The 15,423-nt window shown below is 36.0% G+C and overlaps 4 protein-coding genes across 8 annotated transcripts; 1 reads left to right on the plus strand and 3 right to left on the minus strand.

Moving 5' to 3' along the window:
* Positions 1-46: 46 nt before the first annotated feature.
* Positions 47-4,394, minus strand: LOC145937449 (WD repeat-containing protein 48). Of its 3 annotated transcripts, XR_014425558.1 has the most exons (12): positions 4,019-4,393; positions 3,298-3,514; positions 3,010-3,222; positions 2,636-2,931; positions 2,359-2,544; positions 1,957-2,274; positions 1,780-1,882; positions 1,542-1,707; positions 1,291-1,476; positions 972-1,218; positions 772-891; positions 550-689 (listed from the first exon to the last, which is right to left on the minus strand). XR_014425558.1 is itself a non-coding variant. In XM_083040465.1 (11 exons), the coding sequence occupies exons 1-11, from the start codon at positions 4,064-4,066 to the stop codon at positions 543-545; spliced, it is 2,127 nt and encodes a 708-aa protein (XP_082896591.1). In that variant the 5' UTR covers positions 4,067-4,394; the 3' UTR covers positions 47-542. The 3 variants fall into 3 exon arrangements, 2 of the variants coding, with proteins under 2 accessions (XP_082896591.1, XP_082896592.1); XM_083040465.1 differs by lacking the exon at positions 772-891 and having other exon boundaries at positions 47-689; positions 4,019-4,394; XM_083040466.1 differs by having other exon boundaries at positions 547-891.
* Positions 4,395-5,051: 657 nt separating this feature from the next.
* On the plus strand, positions 5,052-9,946 carry Ago (F-box and WD-40 domain protein 7). 2 transcript variants are annotated; one of them, XM_083040469.1, is made up of 8 exons: positions 5,052-5,568; positions 6,082-6,338; positions 6,754-6,980; positions 7,048-7,150; positions 7,301-7,816; positions 7,937-8,344; positions 8,439-8,754; positions 8,856-9,946. In XM_083040469.1, the coding sequence occupies exons 2-8, from the start codon at positions 6,129-6,131 to the stop codon at positions 9,017-9,019; spliced, it is 1,944 nt and encodes a 647-aa protein (XP_082896595.1). In that variant the 5' UTR covers positions 5,052-5,568; positions 6,082-6,128; the 3' UTR covers positions 9,020-9,946. The 2 variants fall into 2 exon arrangements, with proteins under 2 accessions (XP_082896595.1, XP_082896594.1); XM_083040468.1 differs by having other exon boundaries at positions 5,052-5,544.
* Positions 9,947-10,665: 719 nt separating this feature from the next.
* On the minus strand, positions 10,666-11,499 carry LOC145937453 (uncharacterized). Its single transcript, XM_083040472.1, has one exon. The coding sequence runs from the start codon at positions 11,380-11,382 to the stop codon at positions 10,981-10,983; it is 402 nt and encodes a 133-aa protein (XP_082896598.1). The 5' UTR covers positions 11,383-11,499; the 3' UTR covers positions 10,666-10,980.
* Positions 11,500-12,191: 692 nt separating this feature from the next.
* LOC145937032 (uncharacterized) lies at positions 12,192-15,330 on the minus strand. 2 transcript variants are annotated; one of them, XM_083039791.1, is made up of 3 exons: positions 13,133-15,330; positions 12,661-13,001; positions 12,192-12,564 (listed from the first exon to the last, which is right to left on the minus strand). In XM_083039791.1, exons 1-3 carry the CDS (start codon positions 13,463-13,465, stop codon positions 12,291-12,293), a joined length of 948 nt encoding a protein of 315 aa, XP_082895917.1. In that variant the 5' UTR covers positions 13,466-15,330; the 3' UTR covers positions 12,192-12,290. The 2 variants fall into 2 exon arrangements, with proteins under 2 accessions (XP_082895917.1, XP_082895916.1); XM_083039790.1 differs by having other exon boundaries at positions 12,192-13,001.
* Positions 15,331-15,423: the final 93 nt, after the last annotated feature.

Genomic DNA, 15,423 nt, shown 5'->3' on the forward strand with positions numbered 1-15,423 from the left:
TCTTTTCTTCACTCTCTAATGTAACAAGGCAGGTGTGGAGTATACATTTTGCATGCATGTAATAAAACATAATATAATTTCTCTCATGCCTTCAATAAATATTCAATACTTTCATTACAATACTAAAATAAGATAATCCTATGTACTGATTATGGGAGGGAAGTTTAGCTAAAGTAGATTAAAGGAAATTTGAGAAGCATTTGTGAGAGAGGATCACCTGGATCCTGTTAGACCTAACAAAACTAACAATTTTCTCGGCCATGCGGTCTGTCCTTTTTCTTTTATTTCTTTTTTTTTTTTTTGCATTTGTGCTATACGCTCTCTTATTGATACTTCTGACGTGGGAAGACGATAAATGGCTGACAACAAGCACTTTAAATTCTATATCCAGGTACAAAAAACATGCTGTTCTCAAGCAGATTAATCGAGAGTAATGCTCCATTGTGTGAATTTGGCCGCGGGATGCAGGTGTGTATAAAAGTGAGCAATTTATACATTAATACTTCCACACATTATTGCCTTTGAACTTTACGTATTATATTCTAATACTCCAAATATGCCTCGCTTTCTTTCGCTTCTGCCTCGACGTCACACGAAACATTTGTTAAATCCAGGTGATCATTTCCTAAGGGAAAAGTGGCACAAGGTACCATATTCTGCAAGTAGCCCACTATGTATTTTCCATTATTCTGAAACGAATCAATCTCGTTGCAGTTTTGATTCAGAATCGATGGAAAAGAGGGAAACAGAGCGGAATATGCAGTATCTTACCATGGTATAAAACCAGGCACACTGTAAAGACTCGCGATGCAATGTAGTTAATTCTAACTATTTAACAGGGCGATAATAAAGTGTTAAATCTGCCGAATTTTTCCAGATAAAATGCCTTACCTGAAAAGCAATCAAACATATGTAAAATCTTTCTTCAACAACAATAACAAAAGCTTTTTACATACGAATTTTATACACACCGTTCTCAAATCCATTGAGGGATCCAAGACCTGATCGTTACACAACAGTTCGACTTTTTCCTCGGCCAGTGAAGAATTATCAGCATTAGAATCTGTGTTAGCTCTATCGCCCGCCGGTGACCCACTTGAAACAGTATTTCCACCTCCAGCTACTGAACCTGAATCACTTCCTGCACCGAGCACCTTGTCGTAAACATGCTCCGCCACTTTACGCACTTGTATAAAATCATTTGCGATTAAACGATCCCTTCAAAATAATAACATGTAAGATTATTCGATCCTCGTCAAGATACGATTTTAAGAGTAATCTGACACGTACTTTTTCAAACTTTTTACACCTGAATGTGGAAGAAGATAGAATGGTATTTTAATGAATTGTGGAAGATTCTTGTCCACAACAATATTCACTACCCACGGTGGTACAGTTTCGTTCAATAGGACACCTTCGGTTTCTCCCGCAGCATCTCGAACTAATAATCGATAGATGGTTCTACCTCCCACTTCACTGAAAAGTAAAAAAATATATAATAAATATATTTAATAAAATACTTTTAAACAGTTTCTGCATACCTGAAAATGACAGGTGTATGACTAGGTACTGAGAAGTATTGATTTCCTCCTCTCGTGTGTATGGGGCCGTTTCCATCATTGCCATTACCTTCATTCTCGTCGTCAGCATGCAATGGCCTCCACCAATGTTCAAGTAACGCTTGTAACAAAAGGTTCCCATAATTCACTAAAACATGGAAAACAAACATTAAATCTCTAGATTAATATCGCGAATATTATTGAATAAACAGCTGAGCACCTTTCTGATCTACAGCATCATTTTCTGCTAGACCAGTCTCTTTGGCAGAAACCCATGCAGAGAAACAATCATTTTCGTCCTGTCCTAAGTGTATAGTTAACATCTGCAATAATAAAAAATATTTAGAACTTGGAATCAATCCTGGAAAGTAATTTGAATCATCAAGGAAATACATACTCCTGTTTTGAGATCAACATTAAACCAGTTTGGAACATACACCATTTTATTTCTTTTTTTACACTCCTGTTCGAAATCGATTCTGCCTAATTCTTCTACTTTACACGCCTTTAATACATCATATAATGCAACATTCTCTTCTGTATCTTTCGTTAAAACGTGTCTTTTATCATTTAATATGTGATAATGTCTTATGGCAGGACCACCTAATATCTTTTGCGCAGGTTCAGTATTTTTCAAAATGTTGCTCGATACATTACTGGCAGAATCACAATAATCTCCGAGTCCTAACTCTTGCCAATCTTTTTGACTTATGGACTGAAATATATAAGGAAAAATATAATTTTTTGTTACAAGTTTTCTCTTTTTATAAAAATTTATCGCTATAGTATGAAACTTTACCCAATTATTAATAGTTGATTCACTGGTTGCAACCCAAATGCTAGATTGATCCGGCGTCATAGCCATTTTGAGTATAGGCGCTTTTTCCTCACAAATAACTGTAAATCTCTCTGCGTAACATAATTCTGTCATTACTACTCTCTTATCCCTGCCTCCAGATATTACATGACTAAAATTATCCGTTGCCTAAAATATAATAAAATTTTTAATACAATAGAGTAAAAAAATATTAATTACTTTGCATAGCAATTGTATCGAGATAACTTTGTATAATTACCAATAACGCCCACACTCCTTCCTTATGAACTCTAAACGTTTGCACGCATCTTTGTTGACCGAGTGACCACAATTTGATAGTACCATCGGAACTCGCCGATAAGCACTGCGTACCATCCCTATTTAAGACTAATGCTTTAATATTGTCTGTGTGACCACGAAGTTTCATGAGTTTGGTGCAAAATCGTGGATCCCACACACGAAGAACTTTCTCTGTGCTGCCACTCACGATAATCGTGCCAGTCTGGTTCATGGCAAGGCTATATATAGAATCTCTGTTTCCACTCAGGGATGATGCTAGAATGAAATTTAATATGTTAATTATATGTAAAAGAGATAAAGCGTGGCACTGAATGTATGATCGCAGATACATACTTGTTACTGTGTTATTACTCGCGGTGAGAGCTGTCAGTGTATTAACATCCCACAGAAATATTGACTTGTCGAGACCTGCACTAGCAACTTGCTCTCTATCTTTGGCATATGCTAATGCTTTAACATAGTCTTTGTGTGTACGCAGCGTGGACATGCAAAAACCTTTATGCGCATTCCATACCTTAACAGTTGTGTCAGAACTTGCAGATATAACTGTACAAACAACAATGATTAATGACAATTAAGAATTGTATAATAATATTGTAGACTTTAGAAGTATATACATACGATTTTTGCCACCACAACATAATACTATATCATTAACCCAATCTGTATGATGTTCCATAGATTGAATATATGGTTCTTTCATATTTCTACAATTCCATATCCTTATAATGCTATCTCTACCAGCAGAGTATAGCCTATGCAGGGCTGGATCGTATTGTAAGGAATTAACACCGGCTCTGTGCTGCTTCTCTACTTCATCTCTTATAACCATAGAAACCTTGAAGAAAAATTAATTTTGCAAATTAATATACAACTCTTCTCGTATTCATAATTTTAATTAATTTCATCAGTTTTCAATACAGTGAACAAGTATAATTATACTTCAACAATGTGCAAGTCAATTTCTATATGATATTTGATATTCGGATATCTTGAGAGAAATAAAATCAACGTATGTATTAGCATTTAATTAATTCGAACAAATCAAAAATTAAATTTCATGATAAATTTATAAGCGTGATTTTGTTTCCGGGGAAACTAACGATTATCTCATTTAGACCACGCGAATAATCGTATAATCCTACGTATAATCCTAGATTAGTCGTGACAGCGAGACTCTCCACCCGTGGAAACGATTATGATGCCGATTATCCTCGGCGCCGAGGATAATCGGCAAATTCCTCGACATCGTCAGGAAATAGAGAGAGAGAGAGAGAGAAAGAGAGAAAGAGAGACAGATAGAGAGAGAGAGGAAGAGGGAGAATCGGTCGATCTGTCATACCTGTACTTTCTTACGGGCGCTTTGTCCGCCCGTCTTGTGGGCTGCCATTGCGTCCTGGATTTTGTTTTACCCAGCTGATCAGCGGCGCGACCCTGCGTCGAGATCGAGGGTGGAAATGCTGAGGGAAATGCGTTTAGCGGCGTACGTATGTTTTACGATTCAGGCTGCGACAACAGCTCCACGTTGCGCTCGATCGTTACGTCGCGCCGACATTCCGTTTACGAGGATTCGTTTAGCACCAGGTCGTTGTCGCTGATGCCGATCTCACTGCCGGGATGCACGCGTGCGGACGTCGTCGCGCGGCATCATCCTTATCGTCGTCGTCGTCGTCGTCGTCGTTATCGTCATGATGCACCGAACTCTGTATGTATCGGAACGCGCAGCTGCGCAGTCGAAACGTCAGTTGAGAGAGGGAGAGAGAGAGAGAGAGAGAGAGAGGGAGAGAGAGAGGGAGAGAGAGAGAGAGAGAGAGAGAGAGAGAGAGAGAGAGAGAGAGGGACAGCTGAGGAGGCAGCTTTATCTCTCTCTTGACATAATTCACGAATTTTTCCCTGTTGCTCCGAAATCCCCTTTGAACTCTTTCACACGCTATATGTCAAACATTTTTATATAAACAAATATATAACTCGACGTTCATTTCCAGTATGAAAAAATTTATTCTTTTACGTGATGACGTCTTTTGACACTGAGCGTCGAACATCAGTATATGAAATAAATAGAATATCTAAATAATTTGATATCCAGCTAATATTTATAACAATTCGATACTCGGATAATACCAAACATGTTACAATTTCGGAATAAATACTATCATACAAGAGGCATTCAATCACATGAAAGAGACAGCTGCGCAATGTCGAATGTCGCGGGGTCATGAGAACACGGGGCGGCGAGTGGTGGGGGGGCTGGGTGAGTGGGGAGTGGGGAGTTGCGCGCGCACCCCCACCCCATCACTGTCCCCACCACGTCCCCCCTCACCACTCGCCGCTCGCGGCGCTCGCCCGCTCTGACATTGGCAACACTGTCCCTGCGCACTGCGTGAGAACGCGGCTTGCTCGTGCGTGCATGTGTTATAGGTATGTGTGTTGCGACGTACGACGCATACGTGTGTGTCTCGCTGTGCAGTGCTGTGTGAATGAGTCGGGTGGTGCGGAGTAAAGGCTGATAGCGCTGCCAGGAGGCCGCCCTCGATGGATTCACGTCGTTCGTCGCGTCCTTCACGTCCGCCGTCATCCGTTGATCTTCTGACGCTCGCTTAACCTTCGCCCCGTCATCCTCGCTTACGAGGCGTACACGATCGCGTATCACCCTTCGCGATTCTAACCTAAGATATCGCCCACACACGACGGCCGCCGCACGCGAGAGAGAGAGAGAACACGAATGCCATGCTCCTTTGATAGAGACAACACGTCGTCGTCGTCGTCGTCGTCGACACGGACGGGACCCTACATCGGCACGCATCGCCGGAGAGACGTCGTCGATCGACCAGTAAAGGCCCCGACGACCGGGAACGGCGTTCGTCCTAAGTATAAACCCTAGTTTTTACCTTGGTTCGTACATAAGTATAGTCGCCCCCCTTGTTAAGTGTCGCATCTTGTGTCGTAAATTCGTATCGTCGCTCTCGCGCGGATAATGTTGGGGTGTGGCTGCCGGGGTTTCTCGTTCTTTGTTCTTGCCAATATTTTGAGACAAAGGCGTCGACGATTCGCGAACGCGTGGACGATTCAAGAGGTTAGGGTGTATCCTCGTGGCGAGAATCGTTGCCCGACAGATTGTAATCTATATCTTAATCGTGTTATATGTGTGTGTGTGAGCGAATTTCTTTTTTTTTTTTTTTTCTCTTATTTTTCGATAATTTCAGTTATAATTGCAGTTTCACCGTGATCTTTCGCGATAAAACGAGAATAGCGACGCGCTGCATTTTCGTTAAAACCGCGTGTTTGTTGAAATTACGATTTATCGCATATATGAGAATTGCACGTCAAATGAAAGCAAATAAATCAATAAAGATTTGTTTAGTATATCTCAATTGTACTAATAATGGCCTTTTGTGTGTTATTTAGGTGTAGTTACTATACCCATAAACCTAATACTACCGCTGTGTATAGTAATGTCTGTCCCTCCTTCATCCTCCAACAATATATCTGACAATAATAAACTAGGCAGTGCCAGTCCTAGTCCAATCGAAGGTATCGAGGGAATTCCAGGACCCAGTTCCTTGGATCCTATGCATTCAGTGTTGCCACAAGACGAAGAATCTGAGGATTATGGAGATGACGAAGATGAGGGTGATGAAGAGAGTAGCGAAGGAGAAAGTGAAGTAAGTTTCTTTTTTGTTTGTTTATTACATTCTTTTTCTCAACTAAGATACACGAGTATGGTCATCTTATAATTATATCCCAATTAACTTGATTGACTATTCAACTAATAAAATTGTCTGCAGCAAAATCTGTAAGCAAAACGTTGTGTCTAATTTAATTTTTCTTTTCATGTAATTAAGTTAATGGGAAATTAATAAAAGTAGTTCTTAATTCTATTCTACTAAATGATGCAACTTTGTTTGTGATATGACCTTTGATGTGATATGATTTAATCATATTCTGTAATTGATGATGCAATGGAATTTTAAATGTACCTTGGCTTTTATTTTAAATTTCTTGCAAATAAATTGCAAAACTAAACTACATAATTAATTAATGTTTCAGTAATTAATGCTATATTATTCATATTATTAGATTAGCGACAGTGGATTGTTCTGCGATACCGAATGTACAGCAGAAGTTGAGAGCAACAATGGTCAATCACCTGTCTCGCAATCTCAAATCGTTCTCCCTGAACAGAGTCCAGTGTTGCATAATAACATGTCATCAGATGTTGCCCAGCCTCATAGAAAGCGAAAGAGTGAAACAGAATGTTGTCTACCATGTAAGAAAATTAATCCAGAGGAAAAGTCTCATATAATGTAAGTATTGTATCTCTTATCTTGTAAAGTACTGTTATACATGAATTTTAATACTTCTCTTTCTTAGGGTTACAAGAAAATTGGACGATAAAGGTAAACATGTGAGATGTGTCATTCCCACCAAGGATAATCCTCCTCCAGAACTGAGTAGTTGGCTTTTACAATTTCAGGTATTTGCATAAATAGACTTGTGTATTTCTATTAAAATAATAACAATGAATCGACAGCCTCGTATCGATAAGAAAATATATAATAGCAAAAATACTGTACGAAATATATAATAGTAAATTTTTCTAAGTAAAAAATTATGCTTGTTACAGAGATGGTCAAACGCGGAAAGAATGTTAGCAATAGACGAATTAATAAACAGATGCGAGCCTACGCAAGTGCGTCACATGATGCAGGTGATAGAGCCGCAATTTCAGCGAGATTTCATATCGCTCCTGCCGAAAGAGCTAGCGCTATCGGTGTTGGCGTTCCTAGAGCCAAAAGATCTCCTAAGGGCGGCGCAGACTTGTCGAAATTGGCGATTCCTAGCCGATGACAATCTACTTTGGAAAGAAAAGTGCAAGGCGGCCGGCATAGATGACTTGAAGGATCTGCCATCGCTGAAACGCAAAAACTGCCGTAGCGGCAGTCACTCGTCGCCATGGAAGCAGGCTTATATGCGGCAGCATAATATTAAAATGAACTGGAGAACGAAACCGATTCGTACGCCGAAAGTGTTGAAGGGTCACGACGATCACGTTATTACATGCCTCCAGTTCTCCGGCAACCGGATAGTTAGCGGTTCCGATGACAATACTCTCAAAGTGTGGTCCGCTGCAACAGGCAAGGTAATTAAGTACAAATTACAAAGCTAGAGCAATTTAATCAGCGAGAGGAAGAGAGAGAAGGAGAATGATAAATGATGAATGTTACATACCGTGCAATAACATATTTTCTCGATGTTTTAGTGCTTACGGACATTAGTCGGACATACCGGTGGCGTGTGGTCTTCGCAGATGTCCGGCACGATCGTTATCAGTGGTAGTACGGATCGTACTTTGAAAGTGTGGAATGCAGACACAGGTCATTGCATTCACACTCTGTATGGTCACACGTCGACGGTGAGGTGTATGCATTTACATGGTAACAAGGTCGTCAGTGGTAGCAGAGACGCGACACTAAGAGTGTGGCAAGTGGACACGGGGGAGTGCTTGCATGTGCTCGTGGGGCACCTAGCGGCGGTCAGATGTGTGCAATATGACGGGAAGTTGGTGGTCAGTGGTGCCTACGACTACATGGTCAAAGTTTGGAATCCAGAGCGCGAGGAGTGCCTTCATACTTTACAAGGACATACCAACCGCGTTTATTCCCTCCAAGTAAGTGCATCGTTTTTACTTTTTTTTTTAATGTTCGCTTGTTGCCTCTTGCCTCTTAACGAGTCGTTCCTGTTTCTTGTTTTTCTTTCATTAGTTCGACGGTGTGCACGTTGTTAGTGGATCGTTGGACACGAGCATAAGAGTGTGGGAGGTAGAAACCGGTGCTTGTAGACACACTCTAATGGGTCATCAGTCTCTCACCTCGGGAATGGAATTACGCAATAATATTTTAGTATCTGGCAATGCTGATTCTACAGTTAAAGTGTGGGACATTGTTAGCGGTCACTGCCTTCAAACTCTCTCCGGTCCGAACAAGCATCAGTCAGCGGTCACTTGCCTTCAGTTCAATAGTCATTTTGTGATTACGTCCTCTGACGATGGTACAGTAAAACTCTGGGATGTTAAGACTGGTTTGTATATTTCTGCTTTACATAGTCGTTTGTTTAGAATTTCTCCAATCGGAGTGTGCATCGATCTTATCGAGAATACAATTTGTGTCGTACGCTTACAGGTGATTTCATTAGGAATCTAGTTGCTCTGGATAGCGGGGGTAGCGGTGGTGTCGTGTGGAGGATTCGAGCGAGTGATACGAAACTAGTGTGTGCAGTAGGTAGTCGAAATGGTACGGAGGAGACGAAACTGCTTGTTCTCGATTTCGACGTTGAGGTAAAATAGTGCGCTCCACCACGTGGATACAATCGCCCCCTTTGTACGACTTCTGTACATACTTTCAATTAAGTATAGTAGTCTAAAAACTAATCTACACTGTACATGTATTACATGGTGTGATTGTGATAAGACTGTGTACGCGTCGTAAATATCGAGTGAAATTTTTGTGAAATGGGGGGATTTTCGAAGCGAATGAGAGAGCGTGAGTGAGTAACTAAAAGAGAGGAAGAAAGAAAGAAAGAGCGAGAGAAAGAAGAGATATGTAGCGAATGATCTCCAGGTGGATTAAAGTGCCCGTCGAAGAATTATAATTCTATCGTTTTGTCGGTGCGCGCGCGCGTTGTTGTGGTGTACAAACGTGAGATTTATAAGACTCATAAACTTACGGGGGGGAAAAAAAACCGAGGAGCTTATCAGTGTACTTCTGAATTTTCGCTGTTATAACGATTCAGTGGAATCATCAACGATGTAAAACTAGCAAACATCCCTAATTCGAAATTAATTGTAAATATAACAGGTCTATTATGTGGGCATTTAGGAGTGTAGTTGTCAATGCTAGCAGACTGAAAACGGTGGGACGACTGAGACGTACTGAAACTACAAGGCAAAAATGACATAATATTTGAAGAATCTCATACTTTCTGGAGTAAAAAACGAGGAAATTATCGACGACAATTTCGACACAATTATTTGGACTAAACGAATTTTTTTTCCGATAAATTTCAAACGTTTGTCTACATGAAAACACAAGTTTATATAATTTATTATCGATTTGATCGATTCGCGTGTCAAACTGATTGTTTTAGCTTCGATATTTCCTGATCATGCAACTTTAGACTTTATTACTTATCTGTACAAAAACATCGCGATCTGGTTAAAAACAAATATTTTTATAAATGTTTACGAGCCATGATATTTATTATTGACATTTACTAGAGGAGCATGACTTTCGCCAAATGGATTATGAAACAATCCAAATCAAGAACTTTTTTCTTACTAGTACAGTTTTTTGTCTATTGTAGAAATCTTTTTATTTTAGAATTATCAAGATTAAGCTAATTCTTTATTCTGAAATTTTCTGCTTTGTCTCGCTCTATACACAATCACATAGTGAATGTATCGTAGGAAAACAGCAGAGAAGAAAATTTCAGTTTATAGAGATAGCTGCTCTAGAATAGAGATCTAGAATAAAATATACCTTTTCCAACGTTGCATGTTTTTACTCTGCCAATGGTGCAATATACAAAAATAGCACATTGTTTGCGTGCAATACAGATTTACAGAACAGTGAATTAATACAAGGCTGTAAAGCAGTATAGTTTTTATTTTTAAAGATTATTGTCAATAGTAAATGAACTTTTTTAAAGAAAGAATATTTGTATTAGCCAGATCTTTTCCATTTAACGCGAATTACATAAAGGGGACTTAGATTACCAAATCAATTGACAAATTTTACATTGGATTCTACTGAATCATAAATAGCATTATCTATAATGCAATTTGTGCAAATGCATCTTTATTATTGGACCTAGGTTAGACTAGGTGTCGTGTTTATTTGTATATTGCTCAATAGTTTATATTATAAGAATGTGTTACCTGTTGTATCATTTTTTTTATAAGAAATAGAAAAAAATGTTGCTACATATTTTAGATTGTTTTTTTTTTTTTTTTAAATTTATTACAGCTGTACACATGTTCTTGTGCTAAGAAACATATTTTGTACAAAATAAATGTTCGATTTTGACCTCTTTCTACATAACTGTGGATATTGTCTTATATACTGTAAGATATAACAAAAGACAAAATGTAAAAAACACACCTCTTAATCCATCATCTTATTAGACACGAATATTTACTCAAAAACAATTATATAATTTCCAATCGTTTTATAAAATATACAAAAATCTGTAGATTTTTATGTCAAAATAACGCTATATTTTTTTATATAAATTTTATACCGATTTACGCTACGTTTCAACAATTATACTAAGCGTGCAACCGTCGCACATTACTTGGAGCAAAGCATTCTTCCCTCGAAGATGATCTCGCTCGACAAAGTAACGATCGCCGCATCTGCAGCGATAAAACAACGTGTTTTCGTTGCACTCCTCAAGATCGCTCGACGAGATTCGCATGTATATAGGACCATCCCTGTCTTCTAATTCTTCTTGTTCGCAGGTTGCATCATATTGCCTCTTCGACTCTGGATATCCCAATATTCGCCAGGCTTCTGTGACATTGTGAAACTCATGGCTGTCCGTAACGCCGCTTTTATCAGGATGCAATTGCAGCAAGCGACGTCGATAAGCACGCTTGATCTCCTCGTCAGTGGAGTCCTTGTTGCAGCCGAGTACTTCGTAGTAATTCATCCTCGATTACAAACAGCAATATTTCCAGGTAAATATCCGTATGCTTTTGTGGTTAAATAACCTAACCTAACTCTTTCATGTTTACGTTCGTGTCTGCGCCATCTTGTGGTTCAAACAAGGCTACCAACGTGATTGTTTCACATAGTTTTATATTGGTATGCATTTTCGCGAAAAAAATTGCGGGAAAGACGAAAATGTAATAATAGACTATTTTTCGAGGCATTGGAATAGTTTTATTAAAAAGAACAAAAGAAGGAAGGGAGAGAATGATAAACATCACAGACATGTAAAGCAAACAATTCCAACGATACTTTGATGAAATAAACTTAAATTAAAAAAAGAAAGAAAATACTATTCTGGCTATTCTTTTTTTCCATTAGAGAGAGAAGAAAATACAAAATTGTTATGTTGCCTGTTCTTACGTTTCACTTTTTATATTATTCGAGTTTATTTTTATTCTCTATTTTTATATATGTATCATAACTAAACATATCTTCTTCATCCAGCCTCTCATCTAAATATTTATTTTGATCGTTTAACTCATTTCATAAAGAAAAAAAATTTATATTAAACATATAAAATCGATATTAATAAAAAAAGAATATATTATATTTCTTTTATACAGAGACATCCCGTGTAAAAAATATAATTTACATTGTATATAAAAATACAATGTAAAATATACCAATAAAATATGAAAAGATGAATATAGTCAATTTGTAAAATCAATATCTCAATATATATAACTGTATGCAAATACAAATATATACAAATAAAAATTATTATAACATTGATGAATATTACTGAATTATACATGTTAGTGGATGTAACAAAGAGATTTAGATGCTTTCAATGTCATTTTATTCTGTTATAAAGTCATATTGCAACGAATGTTAATCTAACTATTATCAGTCTTCATCATCAGAGTTTCTAAAATAATGACTATTATAACGTCTCGAACAACTTTGTGAACAAAAGTAACTGTCCAATATTATACCCTTATTACTTGATGGTACACCACACACAAGTATGTTTTCAATTATCTCTTCTAACATAATACAATTAGTGACAATCTGAGCCAGTTCATGAATATCAATGCAGGCTTCTTTGCATATGCAACAATAGTTTGCTTCGTCCAAATATTTTACCAATACAAGTGGTAAATTTGTATCGTACGGTATTCTATAAAATAACAGAATTATTCTAGCTTGTGTATTATATATTTTGAATATCAAAAAGTATATATACAAGAAATATAACAAATTACAAACGACAAACCTAGAACGTAGGATTTTTTTAGCTGATAGTTCCTTGAGTGTTGGTATTTTCCATTTTTTTTCAAAAGCAGAGTTAAAATTATAATTATTTATATTAATTTGAAGAATATTATAAGCATCATTCATGTTTATAAATAAAATCTCTGATATATCTAAGCATTTCAGTCCCAAAAATTTAAGAGTCGCCGGCAAAATTAGTAATGAGTTATTGTGTGATAGATATAATTCTTTTAAATTTTGCAACATACCGATACTTTGTGGTAGATCGACTAACTTGTTGAAACAAGCTTTTAAGCATTTTAAAGTATTTAACTTTGCGATTTGTAGTGGTAATTCAAGTAACTATAAATAATATAAATAAGATAATAATATAATTAAAAGAGAGATGGTGATAAATCTTTTTAAAAGTGATAATTTTCTCAATTATAATTTCATAATTTTTCTGAGTGAGTGACTAAGTTATAATAACTTACAGAAGTATCGCTGATATCTAGTTCAATTAAATTTTTTTTAATAGTAGCTTGCTCTAGCCATGTCCATTTAGATTGAGCAAGATAATTATGCGACAGATTAACCATTCGAAGGAAAGGCAAAAGACCTAACTCCGTTGGCAAGGAACTAATATTACTATTCGATAATATTAAATTTGTAATATTTTGCCATCTGTGAAGATCAGAAAAATTAAAAGAATTTGTGTAGAGAAGTCTTTTGTTTGGAAAGGCTTTCATCGACATTTCTTTCACATTGATATTTCTTTTTTTAATTGCAGAAGATGTTTTTTCGGTCTTCAAATTGATTGATAACATTGAGAAGAATAATTTGGGTTCGAAATGAACAGAATTAGACTTGTAGAGTATTCACAAGCACGATGTGATTCAGTATATAAAGAAAGAAAATTTCTTAAATATATGTGTATGAGTAGCTCTAGATTTTTCTTTATATTTTTATCGTTGTTATTATATTGACAAACATAGACTTCGTTAATATTTACTAGATTGTTAGTAATATCTGAAAAATGTTATAAAAAAATATCTGTTCAGTTTTTTTTTTGTTTTTTTTTTTTTGAGGAATGCAGAGAATTATATCATTACAAAACGTCGAATTTATATCTGTTATATATTACCTTATATAATTATTATTTTACTTGTTCTGCCGCGTTTTTATAATAAAATATACAAACTGTTATTTTAATAGGTTTCTCGCCAATCGTCAATTTAATACGTCAAAGTCTTTCTTTCGACGCAGAGTTTACGAAAAGTAATGTTCGATGCGAATCTCAAAGTTATAATAACTGTTTCGCATGTATACGTTTATTTTGACAAAATCAAATTTTACTGTGTCAAGGTCAAACTAGTCGCTATCATCATTTCGCGCAAACGCGTAGACGATTTCAAACTGATAAAGTTAAATAAATATTGAAGAGACTTTTCTATTAAATTGCCCAGATTGAATATGGTCAATATATATTTTCTAAGAGCAGAGACACAAGGATAGTCTTAGGTCTGAAGAACATATAAAAAAATTTGTATAGTCTTATTGTCTAATGAGACCTGAAAGCCAGAACCATTAAGTTGTCCAATCTTGTGCAAAGAGAGAAGGGAACATATATTTCTGTTCTCTCTTTCTTTTTTGGTTTTTGTTATCAAAACATTATGGGCATAGAAAAATCGCTCAATTTGAAATTTTTGAATGTAAGAGCGAGCAGTAGTTGCAATCAATTAAATTTATGCAGTAGATATTTTTTAAAAATTATTCAATCTGATATCTTGAACATTTTCACATTTATTTCTGAACATAATTTTTATAATAATAACATTAAATTAATTGGACATTGCTAAATTTCAATGAAAAGATAATCAAGATTCAACTCTAAATTATGGTTTTGCTTGAAATTAATAAGCTTCAAATTAAGAATTGATAAAGATATTTTATTAATTCACGACAACGCATTCTGATTATGAAACAATCCAAATCAAGAACTTTTTTCTTACTAGTACAGTTTCTTGTCTGTATTGTAGAAATCTTTTTATTTTAGAATTATCAAGATTAAGCTAATTCTTTATTCTAAAATTTTCTGCTTTGTCTCATTCTATACACAATCACATAGTGAATGTATCGTAGGAAAACAGCAGAGAAGAAAATTTCAGTTTATAGAGATAGCTGCTCTAGAATAGAGATCTAGAATAAAAGATACCTTTTCCAACGTTGCATGTTTTTACTCTGCCAATGGTGCAATATACAAAAATAGCACATTTGTTCGTGTGCAATACAGATTTACAGAACAGTGAACTGTACGAGGCTATAAAGCAGTAGTTTTTATTTTTAAAGATTTTTGTCAATAGTAAATGAACTTTTTTAAAGAAAGAATATTTGTATTAGCCAGATCTTTTCCATTTAACGCGAATTACATAAAGGGGACTTAGATTACCGAATCAATTGACAAATTTTACATTGGATTCTACTGAATCATAAATAGCATTATCTATAATGCAATTCGTGCAAATGCATCTTTATTATTGGACCTAGGTTAGACTAGGTGTCGTGTTTATTTGTATATTGCTCAATAGTTTATATTATAAGAATGTGTTACCTGTTGTATCATTTTTTTTATAAGAAATAGAAAAAAATGTTGCTATATATTTTAGATTGTTTTTTTTTTTTTTTTTTTTTATGTATTACATCTGTACACATGTTCTTGTGCTAAGAAACATATTTTGTACAAAATAAATGTTCGATTTTGACCTCTTTCTATATAGCTGTGGAT

This window comes from Prenolepis imparis, unplaced genomic scaffold (assembly GCF_030444845.1).
Source record: "Prenolepis imparis isolate NDT839.2.m4 unplaced genomic scaffold, iyPreImpa1.0 SCAF_6, whole genome shotgun sequence".
Taxonomy (NCBI): domain Eukaryota; kingdom Metazoa; phylum Arthropoda; class Insecta; order Hymenoptera; family Formicidae; genus Prenolepis; species Prenolepis imparis.

Excerpts from the sequence above, each read along its gene's own strand:
- LOC145937032 (XM_083039790.1), bottom strand. The coding sequence starts at position 13,465 with ATGTTATCAATCAATTTGAAGACCGAAAAAACATCTTCTGCAATTAAA. Across the intron at positions 13,002-13,132 it reads TAGATATCAGCGATACTTCT|TTACTTGAATTACCACTACA; the intron begins GTAAGTTATTAT and ends TATTATTTATAG.
- LOC145937449 (XM_083040465.1), bottom strand. The coding sequence starts at position 4,066 with ATGGCAGCCCACAAGACGGGCGGACAAAGCGCCCGTAAGAAAGTACAG. Across the intron at positions 3,515-4,018 it reads GCGCCCGTAAGAAAGTACAG|GTTTCTATGGTTATAAGAGA; the intron begins GTATGACAGATC and ends TTTTTCTTCAAG. Across the intron at positions 2,932-3,009 it reads GAGTAATAACACAGTAACAA|CATCATCCCTGAGTGGAAAC; the intron begins GTATGTATCTGC and ends ATTTCATTCTAG.
- Ago (XM_083040469.1), top strand. The coding sequence starts at position 6,129 with ATGTCTGTCCCTCCTTCATCCTCCAACAATATATCTGACAATAATAAA. Across the intron at positions 7,151-7,300 it reads GTTGGCTTTTACAATTTCAG|AGATGGTCAAACGCGGAAAG; the intron begins GTATTTGCATAA and ends TGCTTGTTACAG. Across the intron at positions 8,345-8,438 it reads ACCGCGTTTATTCCCTCCAA|TTCGACGGTGTGCACGTTGT; the intron begins GTAAGTGCATCG and ends TTCTTTCATTAG.
- LOC145937453 (XM_083040472.1), bottom strand. The coding sequence starts at position 11,382 with ATGAATTACTACGAAGTACTCGGCTGCAACAAGGACTCCACTGACGAG.